Below are 17,567 nucleotides of genomic sequence, written 5' to 3'. Positions count from 1 at the left end.
TAGTCATTATATATCTTATAAATTAACGTTTTCTTAGCTTTAGCTATATCGTCCTGTGATTTGATTTCATCACAACTATCCTACGAGATAGATAAAGGAGACACATTTCTATTTTACTGAGAACTAAAGTGGCAGAGTTGGGAGCCAAACTCCTGTTCTTTCCAGCTAATTTTTATGAGCACTTACCTTTAACCAGGTTTTATACGTTATACGTAGTTTGCGGTAGGCGCCATCACTTGTGATCATTGTCTCATTTGTGACCTTCCTGTATGTATCCCATCAGGTACATTCCACTGCTGAGCAGCTGAACTTGATTGTGTTTTCTGTTCGTTCTGAATCATCATTATATCCAGATGAGATATTTTGTACCTGGATTCAGTCTTTGCATAGTCACTTGTAACCAAGCTCACAAAATCATGCTAGATGCCTAATTGGTTCTAAAATACATAGGTAGAAAAGTTAGCATTTTCTTTAAAAAAAAAATGTTGCTTTACTGTGAAGTTGTGGTCTTTTAGTCCCTGGAGACTGGCACAATATATGGCACATACACAGTGGATCAAGGAACTTTACGTCAGTATAACACCAAGCTAAATGGCTGCTGGATAGATGTATGCTGAATGAGTGTTGAATCGCCTTGTTTCTCCCCTACAGCAGTCTTGTGAAGCGGGAATTGTGTCTAACTTGTATACAAGGAAACTGAATGCAGATTAAGAAACTTGCGTAGAGTCACACCCCTTACAAGTAACAGAGCCAGAATTCAGAAACACAGGAACTCTGACCTTAAGCCTGTACTTTATCACCAAGCTTCCTGTGAAAAGAATAACAAAAATAATCTCTTCTCATATCTTTTTGTAAAAATATCAAAACAAGTATTCAGCTTTTATAGAAATGAAATAATTTGCTGTTACATACTATGCTAGGTATTATTTCCCATTTACAGGATGAACTGGCTAACTCAAGGTCACATACTAGTGGAGGAACCCAGGTCTTCTGGTGCTATACTTTTCCATTGATGTGTCCAAGTGACGACTTCAGACCACAGAAGGACATGGAATGAATACATGCACAGCTGGTGAAATCTAAATAAGCTCTGTGTGTTGTACGAATTAAAAAAAAAAAAAAAAAAAGTACTTCTTAAGACACACATGTAACATCCAAAGTAAACATTATAAACATTCTTTGTAAGTTTTCATTTATTTGCAAGGCATAGTGACAGAGATACAGAGACAAATTCAGAGAGATCTTCCAGCTTCTGGTTCACTCCCCGAAATGCCTGCAGCATCCAGAGCTGGACCAGGCCAAAGCCATGTGCCTGGGGCTTTAACCAGATTGCTCAACTATGTATCAGGGATGCATGTACTTGTTGCCTCCCAGGGTGAACATTAGCAGGAAGCTTCATTGGAAGTGGAATGGAGACTAGAACCCAAGCATTCTGATAATAGAATGCAGGTATCCTAAAGGGAGTCTTAACTACTGTGCCACAATGCCTACCTCCACCCCCAAACAGTATAGTTTTGTAAAAGCCCATGAGAAGAGGAGCTACATTTGGAAAGAGTTCAGGTTATTTCCTGGAGTTTTCACACAGGGATATGAGACAGTCTGGTAGTTGGATTTCCCTGATGACTGCTTACAACAGACACCCACACCCCTCCTGAACAAACTTTGTTTTCCTATTTTTCTCCAGTATAAGATGCAAAGGAATTAAATTTGTTGCATGAACAGTACATATCTGAGGTATCTGAACCATTTCTTAGCTACTTAAATTTCTATTGAGGGCCTGCGCCCTGGCTTAACAGGCTAATCCTCCGCCTTGCGGCGCCGGCACACCGGGTTCTAGTCCCGGTTGGGGTGCCGGATTCTATCCCGGTTGCCCCTCTTCCAGGCCAGCTCTCTGCTATGGCCCAGGAAGGCAGTGGAGGATGGCCCAAGTGCTTGGGTCCTGCACCCGCATGGGAGACCAGGAGAAGCACCTGGCTCCTGGCTTCCGATCAGCGAGATGCGCCAGCCGCAGCGGCCATTGGAGAATGAACCAACGGCAAAAAGGAAGACCTTTCTCTCTGTCTCTCTCTCACTATCCACTCTGCCTGTAAAAAAAAAAAAAAAAGAAAAAAAAAAAAAAAGAAAAAGAAAAGAAGTGATTTAAAAGTGAAGTTAACTAGAGTAAAAATTAAGTTTCTTTTTTTTTTTTTTTTTTTTGAGCGGTGTAAAGTTCTTGTACTCAGTGGCTTTTTTTCTTTATTAAGGCTTATTTATTTGAAAAGCAAGTTACAGAGAGAGAGAGAGAGGGAGGTCATCCATCCAATGGCCAGTGTTGGGCCAGGCCAAAGCCAGGAGCTAGAAGCATCTTCCAGGTCTCCTATGTGGGTGCAGGGACCAAGCACTTGGGCCATCCTCTGCTACTTTCCCAGGCACACTAGCAGGGAGCTGGATTGGAAGTAGAACAGTCAGGACTCAAGCCGGTGCCCATATGGGATGCCAGCACAGCAGGCAACAGCTTAACCTGCTACACCACAACATTGGCCTCCGCAATGGTATTTTTAAAAACTTAATTTATTGGGGGCCAGCACCGTGGCTCACTAGGTTAATCCTCTGCCTGCGGCGCCGGCATCCCATATGGGCACCGGGTTCTAGTCCCAGTTGCTCCTGTTCCAGTCCAGCTCTCTGCTGTGGCCCAGGAGGGCAGTGGAGGATGGCCCAAGTGCTTGGGCCCCTGCACCTACATGGGAGACCAGGAAGAAGCACCTGGCTCCTGGCTTCGGATCAGCGCAGCGCCGGCCGTAGCAGCCATTTGGGGAGTGAACGAACGGAAAGAAGACCTTTTTCTCTGTCTCTCACTGTCTGTAACTCTACCTGCCAAAAAAAAAACAAAAAACAAAAAAAACTTCATTTCTTTGAGTTTTATAGCAACAATATGAGAATAAAATTTTTTTAAAAATTGGTGTTCTATTGTTTAAATAGATTGTCAGAGTGATAGGAGACAAAAGTAATAGATGGCATAACAGACCATGAATACTACTTTAGCAGTAGAACTAATTTCTAGGAAACACTTTTCATTCTTTGGCACTGTACTAGAACTTCTATTTTTGTTTTACTTTGCTTTTTCCTTTTCACATTGGCTATTTAAAAATAGATGACAATTGTGTTAGTTTGGCTTGCTACATATTTCAAAAGTGGGTCCAGTTTCTGCAGAAGTTCATTGGTGTCAATCCAGCTTAATAGAAGGACTTTTAGTATCTGGCCCACCTCCAGATGGTGCTGTTAGGTAAACTGGAGTTGTCTTTTCCCTGGACTTCGATTATTATCTGTTTATGGTGGCATTTGATACTCTGAGCCCTACAGGGTTCCAGAAAAACCTTGTACCTTTAATTTTTCTTGGGGCTGAAATGAGATTTAAGAAAATATCTGTATAATCTAATTTTAGAAACAAATTTGTGTTAAGCTGTGTATATATCTGATTTGCTTTCTGTTCCTCATTTGTCAGTTGTTTACTGGCAGGTAAATATAGCAAGGAATATACTAATTGTAGATTTGGACGGCTGACTCTTGTGGCCTATTATGTAGGGAATTAAAGTGATTTGGGAATTTTTTCTAGTGTGGGATTGAAAATTAGGAGTGACTTAACAACTTAAGCACATAATAAATATAGTAAGTAGTACCTTACAATTGTACATCGGAAAGTTCATTTTTCTTAGATTCTTTCTTGCTTCCCTTAAAACTTTCTACTTCTGACTATCTACCTATAGGAGTACTGATGTTTAGAAAAATGGGACATCTCACATACAGTATACTACTTTCCTTCTTACTGTAAAGTATGTTAGATTTTTGAATTTAACCTGTTTCTATTACTAACATGGAATCTGCTTATTACTGTTGATTTCTTGCATGTTGCAAAGGAAGATATTGACTCAGTCCTTTTTTTTTTTTTTTTTTTTTTGACAGGCAGAGTTGATAGTGAGAGAGAGAGAGAGAGACAGACAGAAAGGTCTTCCTTTTTGCCACTGGTTCACCCTCCAGTGGCCGCTATGGCCGGCGCATCGCGCTGATCCAAAGCCAGGAGCCAGGTACTTCTCCTGGTCTCCCATGCGGGTGCAGGGCCCAAGCACTTGGGCCATCCTCCACTGCCTTCCCGGGCCATAGCAGAGAGCTGGCCTGGAAGAGGGGCAACCAGGATAGAATCCAGCGCCCCAACCGGGACTAGAACCCCGTGTGCTGGCGCCGCAAGGCGGAGGATTAGCCTGTTAAGCCACGGTGCCAGCCGACTCAGTCCATTTCTTATGAGTAGAGAAAATAAATAGCTTATAATGCTGCCAAAAAAACAATAATGTCCTGCATTATAATGACATGCCTTTGTTGTGCTCATGTAATATACACAAATTTTATGAGTAACATTTTTTAAATAATTCCAAAAAGACACAAGCAGTAAAAAATAAAATCCTCTTTCATCACTCAGAGTTATCTTTCCTTATGCCGAAGAGCCCATTCTGACAATATCCTAAGAGTTGGCCTTTTATTTGGAATATGTTATGATGTGTAACACTAGGCAGTTTTGGTATCTGGGTAAAGATTAAGCTATCAGGGCTGGCGCCTGCAGTACCAGCATTCCATATGGGCGCCAGTTCAAGTCCCAACTGTTCCCCTTCTGGTCCAGCTCTCTGCTATGGCCTGGGAAAGCAGTAGAAGACAGCCCAAGTCCTTGGGCCCCTGCACCCGCATGGGAGACCTGGAAGAAGCTCCTGGCTCCTGGCTTCGGATCAGCACAGTTCTGGCTATTGCGGATAATTGCGAAGTGAACCAGCAGATAGAAGACCTCTCTCTCTCTCTCTCTCTCTCTCTCTCTCTGCGTAACTCTGACTTTCAAATAAATAAGTAAATCTTTAAAAAATTTTTTTCATCCAACTCCTATGGCTTTTTTTTGGGGGGGGGGCTTTTTTTTTTTTTTACAGTTATAGACAGTGAGAGATAGAGAGAGAGAGACAGAAAGATCTTCCTTTCATTGGTTCACTTCCCAAATGGCCATTATGGCCAGCTCTGCGCTGATCTGAAACCAGGAGCCAGGTGCTTTTTCCTGGTTTCCCATGCGGGTGCAGGGGCCCAAGCACTTGAGCCATCCTACAGTGTCCTCCCAGGCCACAGCAGAGAGCTGGACTAGAAGAGGAGCAACTGGGACTAGAACCCGGTGCCCATATGGCATGCCAGCACTACAGGCGCCAGCCTCATTTTTTTATCTTTTTTTGTGTGTGTATGGCTTTGTTTTTGTTTTTGTTTGTGATTTTTATTTATTTGCTTGACAGAGTGACAGAGAGAGGTCTTCCATATGCTGGTTCACTCCACACATGGCTACAACTGTACTAGCCAATGCCAGGAGCCAGGAACTCCATCCTGGCTCTCCATGTGCATGTCTGGGCCCAGCACTTGTGACACCCATTAGCAGGAAGCTGGATTGAAAGTATAGCAGCCAGGACTCACACCTGGGCTCCAAGTAGGATGCTGGCATCACAAGTGGTGCCACACCATCAGCCCCACAGTACAAATTGTTTCTTGAACATTTGTTAATTTTTATTTCACTTTAAAATTATTTATTTATTTGAAAGTCAGATTTACAGAGCGAAAGGGAGAAACAGAGATCTTCCATTTCGTGGTTCACTCCCCATATGGTGTGAGAGGCCAGAGCCATGCCATGACAGGCTTCTCACAAGACAAAGGAACTGGCTAGGTCCAGGACGCTTCTGCTGTGACGAAACCTGACACTGGACAGTCCTTGGTCCGGCAGGGCCAGGTGGGGCCAACCAATAAGGTGGGCTGTCCTTGGTCCAGCAGGGCAAGGGGAAAAAAAGGAATGTGGATGTAATACTTGTTTGTCTGGGGACTAAAAAACCCCAAGAACAAAGAGAAGGGGGTCTTGGTCTCCCAGCACTGCGCTGTACGGGAGGCCAGGCCCCAGCATACTGGACCCGTAATAAAGTCCCTTTGTTCTTTTCTTTACGGTGAGTCTCTGAGTCTCGCTGGTTCTTTCTATCTGAGTGATCCGGAACACAACAATGGCTTAAATGGCTGAGTCTAGGCCAGGCTAAAGCCAGGAGCCATCTGCTTCCTCTGGGTTTTCCATGTGAGTATCAGGGGCCCACGTATTTGAGCTGTCTTCTGCTTTGCCCAGACCATTAGCAGAGAGCCAGATCAGAAGTGGAACAGCTGGAACGCAAACCAGCACCGTGGGATGGTGGTGTCCTAAGCAGCGGCTCCACGTGCGATGCCACAATGCTGGCCCCCTTCAGTCACGCAGTTACTTGGGCCATCATTGCTGCCTTCCAGGATCTACTTTGGCAGAAAACTGGGATCAGGTGCCAGAACCAGGAATCAAGCCCACATACTTTAATATGGGATGTGGGTGTCTTAACTACTAGGCTAAATGTCCACTCCCCACTAATTTTATAAGCTAACTTTATACAGTATTTTTAATACTTTTGTTTATGAAACAGAGTTTTATAGTCTGGGATTTTCCACTTATGGTGTCAGGTGAACCCTGAAAAGTTTACAGATTTTTGATCATTTCAGCTTTTGGATCTTTGTATTAGGTCAACCTTACACTTAAAGGTATAAAGATAAACAGTGAGCAAACTATCAGCTAAAGTGAGAGGGTGGAGGGCAGGGTCCAAACAGTTGGAACTGTGGTTAGAATGTTTACATCACATCAGCGTACATGCTGACCCCTGGTGCCATCTTCTGACCCCAGCTTCCTGCTAATGCAGACTGTGAGAGGCCATGGTGATGGCTCAAGTAGTTGGATTTCTATTACCCATGCAGGAGACCTGGATTGCATTCTTGGCTTTTGGCTTTTGTCTCCTGGCTGTGGCAGGCATTTGGCAAGTGAAGTCTCTCTAAATTTGTCTCGGCCTCTCAAATAAAAATTGATTAATTAACTTATTTGGGTGATGGGGAGAAGGGAGCAAATATATCTGACTTATTTATGGAATGAGTCAGTTTACAGTATTAAATAGTTATAAAGGTAAAAGAACCAATTCAAGAGTTTACTCTCAATGTATTTTTTTTTAAAGAGTTATTTATTTATTTATTTGAGAGGTAGAGTTACAGAGAGAGTGAGAGGCAGAAAAAAAGGTCTTCTATCTGCTGGTTTACTTCCCAAATGGCTGCAATGGCTGGAGAAGGACCAAACTGAAGCCAGGAAGCAGGGGCTTCTTCCACGTCTCCCACATGGGTGCAGGGACCCAAGCGCTTGGGCCATCTTCCACTGCTTTCCCAGGTCATAGCAGAGAGCTGAAAAGGAAGAAGAACAGCCAGGACACAAACTGGCACCCATATGGGATGCTGGTGCTGCAGGGAGAGCCTTGGCCCACAATGCCACAACGCCACCTCTCAATCTTTAATTTTATGTCATACTCACAGAAATAGAAAATTGACTTGCTGCCTGCATAAAAAATAAAATATTTCTTTCCAATCTTGCTTCACAGATGCTTCTTTGCTGCTAATGGGTGTAAGCAAGTTAGATATTATATACCGGAGGCTTCTCCTCACAAAACTTTTCATCAGAGGATGGGGAAGGCCAGAGGATCTCAAAAGGTAAGCGTGTTTTTCTTGAGAACTTGTTCTGAATTTGTTGTTTCAGTACATATTTAAAATAGATTTGTTGCCGGCGCTGCGGCTCAATAGGCTAATCCTCCGCCTTGCGGCTCTGGCACACCAGGTTCTAGTCCTGGTCGGGGCGCCGGATTCTGTCCCGGTTGCCCCTCTTCCAGGCCAGCTCTCTGCTGTGGCCCAGGAGTGCAGTGGAGGATGGCCCAAGTGCTTGGGCCCTGCACCCCATGGGAGACCAGGAGAAGCACCTGGCTCCTGCCTTCGGATCAGCGCAGTGCGCTGGCCGCAGCACACCGGCCGCGGCGGCCATTGGAGAATGAACCAACGGCAAAGGAAGACCTTTCTCTCTGTCTCTCTCTCTCTCACTGTCCACTCTGCCTGTAAAAAAAAACAATATATAGCTTTGTTATAAAATATTTTAAAACACAATAATTAGCAAGTTAAACATTAAACTATTTTAAAATGTGATTATGAGATCTATTTTCTTTTTAGTTACTTCCCTTGTGTTCTAGCCTTATCATCATAAAATGTAGCTAGTTTAAAATTAATTCAGATTTTAAAATAAAGAGTTCTCTGAAAAACAAGCCAGATTTGTTTTTTGTTTTTTTTTTGTTGTTGTTGTTGTTTTTTAAAGATTTTTATTTATTTATTTGACAGGTAGAGTTACAGACAGTGAGAGAGAGAGAGAGAGAGAGCTGATGGTTTAACTCAGTACAGCACTAGCCCCAACAAACTAGATTTTTTAACCTCAATAATATAAGGCTGGTTAGAGTTGTATGGAATTTTCCAGCACTCACTTTTCCTGACTAACCTGAATTTGTAGAGCTGTTCAACTAGTGTACACTGTAGTTCATGGGAAAATCTGAACTTGAAAAATGAATTTTCTGGGGCTGGTGCCATGGCAGGTTAAGGTGCTAGCATTTCATATGGGCATTGGTTCAAGTCCTCAATGATCCACTTCCGATCCAGTTCCCTGATAATGTCCTGGAAAAGCAGTGGAGCATGGCCCAAATGCTTGGGCCCCTGCACTGCCGTGGGAGGTCTAGAAGAAGATCCTGGCTCCTGGCTTTGGATCGGCTCAGCTCAGGCCATTGCGTTTTGGATATGAACCAGCAGATGGAAGAACTCTGTCTCTGTTTCTCCCTCTCTTATGTCTGTAACTCTTCCTCTTAAATAGATAAATAAATCTTTTTAAAAAAATGAATTTTCAGAGCCATTATTGTGGTATAGCAGGTTAAGCCTCTGCCTGCAAGTCAGCATCCCATATGGATGCTCGTTTGAGAACCAGCTGCTCCACTTCTGACCTAACTCCCTACTAATATGCCTGGGAAAGCAGTGCAAGTTTTTGGGCCCCTGCACCTACATGGGAGACCCAGAAGAAGCTCCTGGCTTCAAGTTGGCCCAGCTCCAGATTTTCTGGCCATTTGGGGAGTGAACCAGCAGATTAAGGATCTTTCTTGCCTCTCCCTCTTTCTTTCTGTAACTCTGCCTTTGAAATGAAAAAGTAAATCTGTAAAAAAGAAAAAAAAAGAATTTTCAGCATGGGTACCTTTAATTTTGAGTCATATATGTATTAGTTCCCTTCTGAACAATGTGTTTCTCACATTTTTCTGATAAAAGTGTCTAGTTTGAAAAACAACAGCCTGCTGTTTTTGTTTAATAATCAGACTTAAATTGTAATATGGCTTATGAAATAGATTTGTTCATTTTTAATGACTTTTCATTTGTATCACCCTAATGGATATAATAGATGTTATAAAAGATGAATTTTTTACTTTTTGTCCCCGTTCCATAATAGGCTCTTCGAATTCAGAAAGATGATTGGAAATCGAGAAAAATGCCAGAATCTTGTTTCAAGCGATTATCCAGTGTACATTGATAAGGTACTCAAATGATAGCAATACAGTTGTTGATATTCTTAACAAGAATAGATTAAATGTTGGAGTATAGTAACAACAAACACCAAAACATGAGTGGAGTGGATTTTTCTTTAATATTTAAAGGATGCTATTTGTTTCCTAACAGTATTTTAATAACTGTATTTATGTGTATTTCGTGTTTTTAGTAACTATATTTGGAGTCATATAGGAGGGATCTTCAAAGTTTATGGAAAACACCTGTTACAAAAAAAAACTGCATGAATTTCAAAAAATTTTTTGCAATAAAATAAATTATCTTTTTTTTTTTTTTTTTTGACAGGCAGAGTGGACAGTGAGAGAGAGACAGAGAGAAAGGTCTTCCTTTTGCCGTTGGTTCACCCTCCAATGGCCACCGCGGTAGGTGCGCTGCGGCCGGCGCACCGCGCTGATCCGATGGCAGGAGCCAGGTTCTTCTCCTGGTCTCCCATGGGGTGCAGGGCCCAAGCACTTGGGCCATCCTCCACTGCACTCCTGGGCCACAGCAGAGAGCTGGCCTGGAAGAGGGGCAACCGGGACAGGATCGGTGCCCCGACCGGGACTAGAACCTGGTGTGCCAGCGCCGCAAGGCAGAGGATTAGCCTAGTGAGCCGCGGCGCTGGCCATAAATTATCTTTTTTAAAATATTTATTTTATTTCTTTGAAAGGCAGTGTTACAGAGAGAGAGGGAGAAATAGAGATCTTCCATCTACTGGTTCACTCCTGAAATGGCCACAACAGCTGAGGCTGGGCCAGGCAAAAGCAAGGAGCCAAGAGCTTTATCTGGATCTCCCTTGTGGGTACAGAGCACAAGCACTTGGGCCATCTCCCACTGCTTCCCCAGGCACATTAGCAGGGACCTACATCGGAAGTGGAGCAGCCTAGACTCAAACTGGTGCCCATATGGGATGCTGGAGCTGCAGGTGGCAGCTACCCACAGTGCCAGCCCCTTGAAATATTCTCATATTTAATACCTAACTGTTTTTCTGTAAAATATGTCTAGATTATGTAATTGGATACTTTGTTATATTTTTGAAGAGGATATACAAAGCTGAGCTTCTCACATCCTTCACTGTCCTTCATCCAGTGTAACCCTGCTCACAGCTGTTATATGTTGGATATCTTTAAAAGGTTTCCTTTTTTCAAGAGTTGCACTGCTAAAGATAAAATGTTATAAACTGGCAATTCCTTATCTACACTATAAATCATTCTTTTGTATCTTCTGGAATTAAAACATTTCTCACTGAATCTGAAATTTTGCTAAATATTTGCTGTCTGCTTTTTTTTTTCCTATTGAAAATTACAGGCTTAAAATAAACAGATTTTGAATCTGTTAAGCAAACCAAGTAAAAATCAAGTATCGTTTAATCTCTGCCTACTACCTAATTCCACTTCCCTCTCTAGGGGAAATTACTGTTACAATTTTGGTATTCATTCTTACAGATACCTTCCCCTTTGGTTTTTAAAAATTAAAATATAATAAACCATAAAATCTTTCCTTATAAAACGTACAATTGGATGGTTTTTAAAGTATATAACCAACATTCTTTTCATAACCTCATTCATTATCACAGAAAGAAACACTATATTTTTTGGTTGTCACTTCCCTTGCCTCTGACTCTCACATGCTGGCAGTCACTAATCTGCCTTCTGTCTTACAGATTTATTTTTTTGTTTTTTGAAGATTTATTTATTTATTTGAAAGTCAGAGTCAGAAGGAGGAGAAGCAGAGAGAGAAAGAGAGAGACAGGTGTTCCATCCGCTGGTTCACTCCCCAAATGGCCACCCTAGTTAGAATGGCTTTCATACAGAAATCAACAAATAAGAAATGCTGGCGAGGATGTGGGGAAAAAGGTACCCTTATCCACTGTTGTGGGAATGTAAACTTGTAAAGCCACTATGGAAGACAGTATGGAGGTAACTCAGAAACCTGAATATATAGGTGGCAGGCCAATTAATGGCTGCTTTTCACAGTGATCTGCCATCAAGGAGACCCAATAGATCAGTCCACTGCATTAGTTTTTGATGTGGAAAGCCAGGGCTTCAGCAGAAGTCAGCTTATGAAGAGCCCTGGCAGCTATGCCAGCCAAGAGTTGGGCCACTAGAAATGGACCTGCCTTGGAGTTGAAGGGCTCCAGGTTGTACTCACAGACCTTGTTCACTCTAAGCTAAAAAGACCTTCACTCGGCCCAGCTTCCAAAGTAACCACTTCTGCCATGGGGATGGCCAATCAGGATCAGCAACATTGCAGGCAGAACTGTATATTAACTAAAAATGTTTTCCTTTTAGAAATACGACCTACCTTCTGTTCAGGCCACCTCTCCTCCCAGGCCAGCTAGGTAATGAAAGTCAATGGGGAGAGACGGTGCAGTGGTGTAGTGGGTAAGACCACCACCTGTAGTCCCAGCATCCCACCCCACGTGGGCACTGGTTCAAGTCCTGGCTGTTCCACTTCTGGTCCAGCTGTCTGCTATGACCTGGGAAAGCAGTAGAAGATGGCCCAAGTCCTTGAGCCCCTGCACCCATGTGGGAAACCCAGAAGAAGCTCCTGGCTCCTGGCTTCAGATAGGCGCAGCTCTAGCTGTTGCAGCCATTTGAGGGGTGAACCAGTGGAAGGAAGACCTTTCTCTGTGTCTCCCTTCTCACTGTCTGTAACTCTACCTGTCAAATAAATAAATAAAATCTTTAAAAAATTTGCTTCCTTCCCCCAAAGAATGTTATCTTTAGCAAGAACAAAATGTCCCCCTTCCTTCGGAATCTCCAAATTTACCATGTGAATAGCATGGTAATTGCATCTGAGCTCAGTTTATTGTGAAAACAAGTTACCTATCCCACCCTTCTGGATAAAGGATAGGATAAAGGATTGCAAATCCAGTCTTTCAATGGGTTTGTCCCTGTCTGGTAACTGAATGACAATCTGATTGTCAAGTTTTTTTCCTTTTAAATTGTACTTTAAAACCCCAGTAACACAGGGTCCTTTGGGTTTTTTCCTCTTTTGGAAGCCCCTTCTATGCTGCACTGGCTGGAGGTCATTGACTCCAATAAATCTTTGTAAATCTCAAAAAAAAAGTCTGAATATAAACCTACCAGCCATCCCACTGTTGGGAATTTACCCAAGGAAAATGAAACCAGTATATGAAAGAGTTATCTGCACCCCCATGTTTATTGTAGTTCAATTCTCAATATCTAAGACATAGATTTAACCCAAATGCTCATCAACTGGAGACTGGATAAAGAAACAATGGGATATGTGCACCATAGAATAATACACAGCAGGAAAAAAAAAAGAAATCTGGTCATTTGCTACAAAATGAAGCTGGAAAACATTATACTTAATGAAATAAGCCAGTCCCAAAGGGACAAATACCATATGTTCTCTGACCTGTGAAAACTAAGAAGAGCACCTAAAAGGCAACGTGTGGAAGTGAAATTGACACTTTGAAAAGCAATGAATTGAACAGCCCTTGTCTTCACTGTTGAGGAAAAGATTTTTTTTTTTTGTTTTTTTTTTCATACTATTTGTTGAACTCTTTATTTAACATCAAGTTAGTCATATGTGTATAAAGTCAATTGAAAGTAGATCTTAACCAAAAATGAGAGTGGGAATAAGGAGAAGGAGGGTGGGAGTATGAGTGTGAGCATGGTCATGGTGGGAAGAATCACCATGTTCCTAAAGTTGTAATTGTGAAGTACATGAAGTTTGTAACTGTAAAGCTTATAGTTCTGCATACATTACTACAGATAGTTCTAAGGGTACAGTCTGAAAACACGCCATGGGATTAAGTGTTAACATGATCATATAGATTGGATTATGTGTCTGGTATTAATAATAGATAGAACTAAGAAGAAGTGAATGCTCCAACATGGGAAGCAGCCCACACAACAAACTCATAGAATATTAATTGCTTTAAGTTGCTACTCTGACCTCAGAATCAGCCCTTAAGGCATTCTGGTCTGGCTGAAAATCTCACAGGCTGAAAATCTCACAAGCACATTTCAGGCATAGATAGCCAAGACACTGTGGCAAAAATACCCTACATGAAGGACCTCAGTGGGTGAGACCCCATTGGAAGGAAGTGATCATCAAAGAAGAATGTACTTTTCTCTGAAGGGAGGAGAGAACTTCCACTTTGCTTATGGCCTTGTCTAAATACTGAAGGAGCCTGTGGATTCAAAAGGCTTCCATAGGCTTGGCAGTTCATGTCAAGAGCCTCATATGATCGCTGATGATTCATACATAAGAGTGCTTTTTTTAAAAGAGTTATTTATTTATTTGAAAGTCAGTTAGTTACGCAGAGAGAGAGAGGTCATCCATCTGCTGATTCCCTCCCCAGTTGACCGCAACAGCTGGAGCTGTGCCAATCCGAAGCCAGAAGCTTTATCTGGGTCTCCCATATGGGTGTAGGGGCCCAAGGACATGAGCCATCTTCTACTACTTTCCCAGGTCATAGCAGAGACTAAAAAAGTGAAATTAACTTTGATATGCATTGACTTTGAACAGCCCTTGTCTTGACTATTGAGGAGTAGAGATTTTTTGTGTGAAAATTGTTAAACTCTTAGTATAGAGTTGGTCTTCTGTATATAAAGTTAATTGAAAATGGATCTTGGTGGAGAATGGGACTAGAATGGGAGAGGGAGGCGGGGGTGGGAGGATGGGTATGGTGAGAAGAATCACTGTATTTCTAAAGTTGTACTTAAGAAACCCATGAAGTTTGTATTTCTTAAATGAAAGGTTTCTTTGGGCAAAAAAAAAAATTACCCAAAAGAAACTTTAAAACTAAGAATACTAAGAAGAATAAAAATGACTGAAATGGGGACTGGGCATTTAGCCTAGCGGTTGAGATGTCCAAATCTCACATTGGTTCTTGACTCCAGATTAATGCCAGAAATCCCTGTGATAGCTCAAGTAATTACATTCCTACTACCCACATGGAAAACCTGGATTGAGATCCTAGCTCCTGGCTCTACATCCAGCCCAGCCCTCTCCAAAGCGGGCATTTGAGGGGGTGAATCAGCAGTTGTGATTTCTTTGTCTCTGTCTCTCTCTATCTCATTCTGTCTCTCAAATAAATAAAAAGATAATTTAAAATATTTTAAGTGATGAAAGTAGAAAATTTTGTTGTAAAAAATGTAACATTATACATTGTACAAATATTAGATGCCTTTAAGCATTTTTAAAAAATGCAATGCAATCCCAATTAAAGTATTCAATTTAGAATTTAGATTCATAAAAGTATCCAAAACTACTTTGCACAAATGAATGTGTATGTAATCAGATCGTGAATATTCTGAAAATGGAAAGTGATAAGATTAGTTCAGTCACATACTAATGAATATATATAGCTATAGTTATCAACACACCATATTAGTAGTGAAATGAGATGTGCTAATAACACCTAATAAAAGATTGAAAGGATCTTGCAGAAATTTAGTGCATGATAAAGTAGTATTTTAAGTCAGTTACCAAAAAAGTGGATAATTTAATAAATGGTGGTTGCACAACTAGCTAGAATTTGTGTTTTTTAAAAAGACATATATATATACACACACACATACATACACATTCACACTATGGTTTTTTGGTTTTGATTCTGATGAAAATATGTGGTACTTTACTGTTACTTTAAGATTGACTATTAAGAAATAATAATTTGAGAAGAAAATAAGTTTAGTGTCGAATGTTAACAGATCCTTTTTTTGTATATGTAAAAATCACATTTTGCCTTATTTAATACATTGATTTCATTCAGTACATTATTAGATTGCCTGATATAGAACCATTGTAACATTTTATGTGAGCCCTTATTTGTGCTGTATTATTCTTTATAAATTTTTATAATTATCTTTATATTATTGAATGTTCAGTTCTCTTAGCCAGTATGAAAGGTAGAGAGCTTCACAGAGAGAGAAAAAAAGAGAAAGAGAGATCTTCCATCTGCTGATTCACTCCCCAAATGACTGGAATGGCCAGAGCTGGGCCAGGCTGAAGCCAGGAGCTTCATTTGGGCCTCCCATGTGGGTCCAGGGGCCCAAGCATTTGGGTCATCCTCTGTTGCTTTCCCAGGACAATAGCAAGGACCTGGATTGGAAGTGGAGCAGTCAGGACGCAAACCAGCACCCATATAGGATGCTGGCATTACAGGCAGTGGCTTAACGGTCCCAGAATGTCAGTATATGATGAAATTTGCTTTTGGTTTATTTTCCCAATTAGACTGTGCAGTAAAGGATGTAGAAAGAAAAGAAATGTGGTCGATTACTGAAACATGTCTTTTAAAAAAAAGCACAGTGGAACAAAAAGAGTGCCTATTAGGTAGATACTAAACCAAATGTCGCAGTTCAATAGAACTTTTTATTAGAAAAACATCCATGATAGACCAAGCTACTTGCCTACCTTTTGGTTTTGCTTTTCTTTTAGATTGAAGAGCAGTCAGACTGTAAGATCTTAGATGGACACTTTGTTTCTCCCATGGCCCACTATGTACCAGATATCATGCCAACTGAATCTGTTATTGCAAGGTAAGAAATTCTGTTCAGAAAGTTAATGTTATTTATGTCAATAAAATTATAACAATATTGGTGTTAAAACTTAACAATAACAAGGCAGGTCTAAATTATTGAAAAGACAATTAGAAAATATTTTAATTCTTCTAAGAACAGAATATATGTACAGGGATATTTATTGAAGCATTTTATTATTGCAAAAATGGATAATGCCTAGATAATCAACAATACCATTATTGACATGGTAGTATAGTCACAATATGTGAGAGTTTAAGTACAAATGATTATATAGTTCCATTTTGGTGAACACAGTTAAGTATGCCTATGTTAACACACACAAAGTTTCCCAAGGACCTGTGTGAATGTGCTAAAGCTGATTATCTCAGAATTGAGAGATTTGAGCTTTTAAAATTCTAGTTCTGAATTTCTACAGTGTGCATGTATTACTTTATAATAGAAAAAAGGAGTAATTTTAATTAAATAAGGAACATGTAGTAACTTAAACTACTACATATTTTTATTTAATCTAAAGTTCCCTAGGATGGTTTTAACCAGAATATCAATTTGTCAGTATAAATGGATAATCTAAAATACAAAGATTCTTAAGGTGTTAAGTGTACTACAAGAGTTGAAACTTGAGTTTTTTTAATCTTCTCTATACCATTAATTTGCTTTGTTGATGTATTCATTGCAGATAGTGCAGATGTCAATTTTAGCCCCATCTTAATAATGGGTTTTTAAATTTTTTTTTAAAAGATATATTTATTTATTTGAAAGTCAGAGTTGCACAGAGAGAGGAGTGGCAGAGAGAGAAACAGAGAGAGAGAGAGAGACAGGGAAAGGGAGAGGGAGAGGGAGGTTGGTCGGTCGGTCTGTCAGTCTTCCATCTGATGGCTCACTCCCCAGTTGGCCACAATGGCCAGAGCTGTGCCGATCAGAAGCCAGGAGCCAGGAGCTTCTTCCAGGTCTTCCATGTGGGTGCAGGGGCCCAAGGACTTGGGCCATCTTTCCCAGGCCATAGCATTGAGCTGGATCAGAAGTGGAGCAGCCCAGTCTCGAACCAGAGCACATATGGGATGCCAGCGCTTCAGGCCAGGCCGTTAACCCACTGCACCACAGCCCTGGCCCCTAAATTGTTTTCAGTTCTAAATCACTGTTGAAACAAGATCTTTCAGTGGATTTCTTTTTTACGGTTTACGTAATTCTGTTTATTTATAAGGAACAAGGGACTTTACTTTTTTCTCTGATAAGCCACTTGTTGCTTCTGGTAAGTGGCTTCTCTTTTTAAGACTTTGGTTTGCAGTAACAGTGATGAAATAGCAGTGATACATATGAGAAAACTCCTTCATTCCAGTAGGGTTTATTCTGTAATGGAAATAAACTTTTTTGTAAGCACATTGAATTCCAGTAAATTCAGAACCAATAAGTGGACCTATAAAATATGAATTAACAGAAGAACAATTTGACAGACCTGATTTATAGCTATTATAACTAACTAAATATTATTTCATTGTTCCTAAGTTACTACTTTAAGCTTATATTCTGTTAATAATTTCAAAATGAAAGGCGTGTAGTGAAAAG

The 17,567-nt window shown here is 40.8% G+C and overlaps 1 protein-coding gene across 4 annotated transcripts in view; it reads left to right on the top strand.

The window, feature by feature from the left end:
* ABHD18 (abhydrolase domain containing 18) overlaps positions 1–17,567 on the top strand; it is a 55,705-nt gene that overhangs the window by 723 nt on the left and 37,415 nt on the right. For 3 of the 4 annotated variants that reach the window (XM_062199648.1, XM_062199646.1, XM_062199649.1), the window contains exons 2-4: positions 7,467–7,575; positions 9,389–9,473; positions 15,901–16,001. In XM_062199648.1, coding sequence (XP_062055632.1) covers positions 7,484–7,575; positions 9,389–9,473; positions 15,901–16,001 — 278 coding nt within the window. In that variant the 5' untranslated portion in view covers positions 7,467–7,483. Of the gene's footprint in view, positions 1–982; positions 1,093–7,466; positions 7,576–9,388; positions 9,474–15,900; positions 16,002–17,567 lie in introns of those variants that run through there. The other variant, XM_062199647.1, reaches the window with a different exon arrangement.

This window comes from Lepus europaeus, chromosome 8 (assembly GCF_033115175.1).
Source record: "Lepus europaeus isolate LE1 chromosome 8, mLepTim1.pri, whole genome shotgun sequence".
NCBI lineage: Eukaryota > Metazoa > Chordata > Mammalia > Lagomorpha > Leporidae > Lepus > Lepus europaeus.
This window is presented reverse-complemented; position numbering and strand designations above follow the sequence as displayed.